We start from the raw sequence: 3,210 nt of genomic DNA, 5'->3' as shown, positions 1-3,210 counted from the left end.
ACACCTCTTTTTTCTAGCTTCCCCTCATATTTGTGATGCGTTTTATCTACCTATTGTCTTATTCTATTGGTTTTGTCTTATAATGTAAATCTAGGGTTTATCTTTCCCTCCCTTATCCCTTGGTGGCTAGGGTAAACTTTCCCCTCCAGGCTTCGTCAGTGAGCCTATGGATTCGCTTCCCCTCTACCTGCCGCTCCGGCGGCTGGTGGCAGGGAGGGGAATCCAGGTGCCTCCACTCCGGTTAGTACTTTAGGTTAGGATTTTTAGTCCTCGCAGGTGCGGCGCTCAGGCGGATGGCGGCGCTTCTTCTTCGAGTTTATCTTCTGGGCTCCGATCCTCCTCGAGTTCGTCCATCTGGACGTAGTCGACGGAGCTCCGACATAGATTCCTCCCATCTTCTTGGGGCGGTGAGGTTAGCATATCTCGTCACACCGATTTGGTGTCAAGTGTTTCAGATCTATTCAAGGGTTCAACAACGATGACTGTGGCTCCAGGGAGCTGGTCCTTAGGGGCACGTGCATGTAGACTTCCCGTTCCCGGCTGTCATCGACAAGGGTCAAGCCGACTCTAGTAGGGGAGCGGCGACATCAGCACGGTGGCAGCTTGTTCTGTCAGTGGTTGTGGTCGTTCGGTGGTCTCAGAATCTCGATGTAATTTTATTATGTTTGGGATGCTTTGCACTTCAAGTGAACTTTGATAAAGAACTAGATCGTTTTTGCCAAAATAAATAAATTGTGACCATCATTCCTGTCCATAACATAAAACATTGGGAAATAGGAGTAACTTACAATAATTTCTGCATGTTGAACTTTCCTTTCTCTTTTTTTGTGTGGAGAAAAAATCTCTTTTGTTCTCACCTCAGAATGCCTATAAAAGGTCTCAAGGATTCTCAGTTTCTCACCCCAACGTGCGGGGGTATCTTCTAGTTTTCTTAGTAAGAAATCATTTACAAGGTGATCGTGTAACCTTTACAACAAGGTGAAGGAAAACTAAGAATGAAGCAGGAAGTTTGGAATCTGCTAGAGCACCGTCCACACAAAATTATTCAATACACAATTTCTACCTACGGTATATATGCAGGGACAAAGGCCAGGCCGGTTGCACATGCTTCTCTTGCTCTTCTTACATAATATATGCATATGCTTCCCAACTTCAAAAGAAATAACACATTCAGACGTTGCTAACTTAACTCATGTATACTTAATTACTTATTGACTCAACCATCATCTGGTTGTCATTTCCAGCCGGTTTGCTCCTTTCCCATGGTATTTCTTCATTTTGGACGTGAAAGCTGAATCGATAGCTAACCCTTGGACTTGTTGGATCAATTTTGTATCTAGGGGCAGGAACTTAGTCTTTTGTGCCTTTTCCTGCATCAAATTCAACACATGTGTGATGATCCAATATACTTGCAATTCGTCATGGAGCAACTATATAGAGAATACAACATAATTAATATTCCTTCCATTCCTAAATATAAGTCTTTATAGAAATTTCAATATGGACTACATACGGATTTATATAGACGTACTTTAGAGTGTAGAATTCATTCATTTTGCTCCGTATGTAGACCATATTAAAATCTCTAGAAAGACTTATATTTAGAAACGGAGGGAGTACAACCTTCCTTTTGGAGGTGCACGTGACTCCGCAAGCTCTCAAAAGATTCCTCCATTTGTCCTAAAACATGAAACACCATGTTATATGAATGAATATCTTCTTAGTCAACTTTGACATTCTCCTCCAACAACCTAATAAAAGCAATTTGAATACGTGTCCATAACATCCAAACATACCTTGAGATGTGTTGGGTCTCGGACTGACGATGAGAAGTAGTGACTCTTCATCACAGTCCATCGCCCAACACCATATGTCTCGACACCCTTAACCAGCTTCTTCACTTCTTCATGTGTCCAATGTTCGTTGTTTTTCCGACGGTGAAAATTTATGCCTCCGCTTCCTGAAGGAAATATCCTCCTCTTGCGAGGTCCTCGTGGGCCACGCCTCCAATTTTCCTTCACTGTGAGGTCTAAACACCAAATATGCGCACATTGGCTTGATTAGCTTGCCAATATACAAACTGAATCTATTCACATATGTAACTGGGACAGATAGGATGGAATAATTGACGTGGTACCTCCCAAGTATTGCCGGCGCCACTGCTCCCCTTCAGGCTCTTGTGCAAATTTGTTGATTTCCACGTCGTCAACGCCATACAGATAACTAAAATATTCTTCCACCTGTCATGAATAAAAACAAGTATATCTTGATTTCTATTTTTAGTGATGAGGATGCAGGATTGCAGATGGGTTGGACGGACGATGGGTTTAGTTAGTGCAATGTTCACTACTCTTGGTGTGTCTAGCATAAACATGTGAGAAGGGAACCAGCCGATCAAGAAAGGAAATGTGGGGAGTACCTGACTTGGAAGAGGAACAGTGACAGAAGATGCAGGCCAATCAAGAGGGTCGGCCAAGATGGGGGCCCAAATCTCCGCCTCGTCCGCGGGCTCCATTGCGTTCATGGCTCAGTGAGCAGCTGCCAGCCACAGGAGCCACCAGGAGCAATCTGCACCAGGACATGAGATGACCACAAAATCAGGAGCGAGGTCACTGTAATTAACCCTACTTACTCAGCAATGTACGGATGATTGTCACATCAATAATGGTTGGGTTCCACTTGGCTTTTGTTGGAGCTTTGACTCAAATCAAAGACGCAAAGTACGCACAACTTTTGAATCCAGTCTGCAGGCGAGACGGTCGCGGGTTTCAGAAATTATTTTGCGTTGCAAGTGGCCGTGTGTGTATATGCGCTAGTATAAAGATGAAGTGACTAGCTAGCTGATAGCCACGATTTTGTCTTGGAAATTGGAATGATCTACGTACATAGATCAGCTTTTCTTTCAATCGATTCCACGTCGCTATCACCTGTACAGATCGCGCCCGTGCTCTTTATTCGCGTCACTGTCGCCATTTATCCCGGCCGTCCTTTTGTTTCTAGCTTAGCTAGGATGATCTGACTTCATTTTCTGAAACAAGACTTTGACCATTGTGTTAAGATTAATTACGTACGTACATTCCAGTAGTGGTATTTATGTTTACGATTGATTTAGGTAGTCTGTGAAAAATCGATTGTACTTGCGTAAGAAGACGGTCATGACATGCACTCTAGCTGTATAATACAATAACACCTAAGGCTTAATTACTCGCA

At 43.4% G+C, this 3,210-nt stretch overlaps 1 protein-coding gene across 1 annotated transcript; it reads right to left on the bottom strand.

Moving 5' to 3' along the window:
* Nucleotides 1-926: 926 nt before the first annotated feature.
* LOC120969480 (uncharacterized) lies at nt 927-2,712 on the bottom strand. The gene is made up of 5 exons (XM_040396708.2): nt 2,420-2,712; nt 2,138-2,240; nt 1,797-2,029; nt 1,624-1,680; nt 927-1,370 (listed from the first exon to the last, which is right to left on the bottom strand). Exons 1-5 carry the CDS (start codon nt 2,522-2,524, stop codon nt 1,224-1,226), a joined length of 645 nt encoding a protein of 214 aa, XP_040252642.2. The 5' UTR covers nt 2,525-2,712; the 3' UTR covers nt 927-1,223.
* Nucleotides 2,713-3,210: the final 498 nt, after the last annotated feature.

This window comes from Aegilops tauschii, chromosome 7 (assembly GCF_002575655.3).
Source record: "Aegilops tauschii subsp. strangulata cultivar AL8/78 chromosome 7, Aet v6.0, whole genome shotgun sequence".
In the NCBI taxonomy this organism is placed as follows: Eukaryota; Viridiplantae; Streptophyta; class Magnoliopsida; order Poales; family Poaceae; genus Aegilops; species Aegilops tauschii.
Note: the sequence above shows the minus strand (reverse complement) of the source record. Positions and strands in the feature narration are given on the sequence as shown.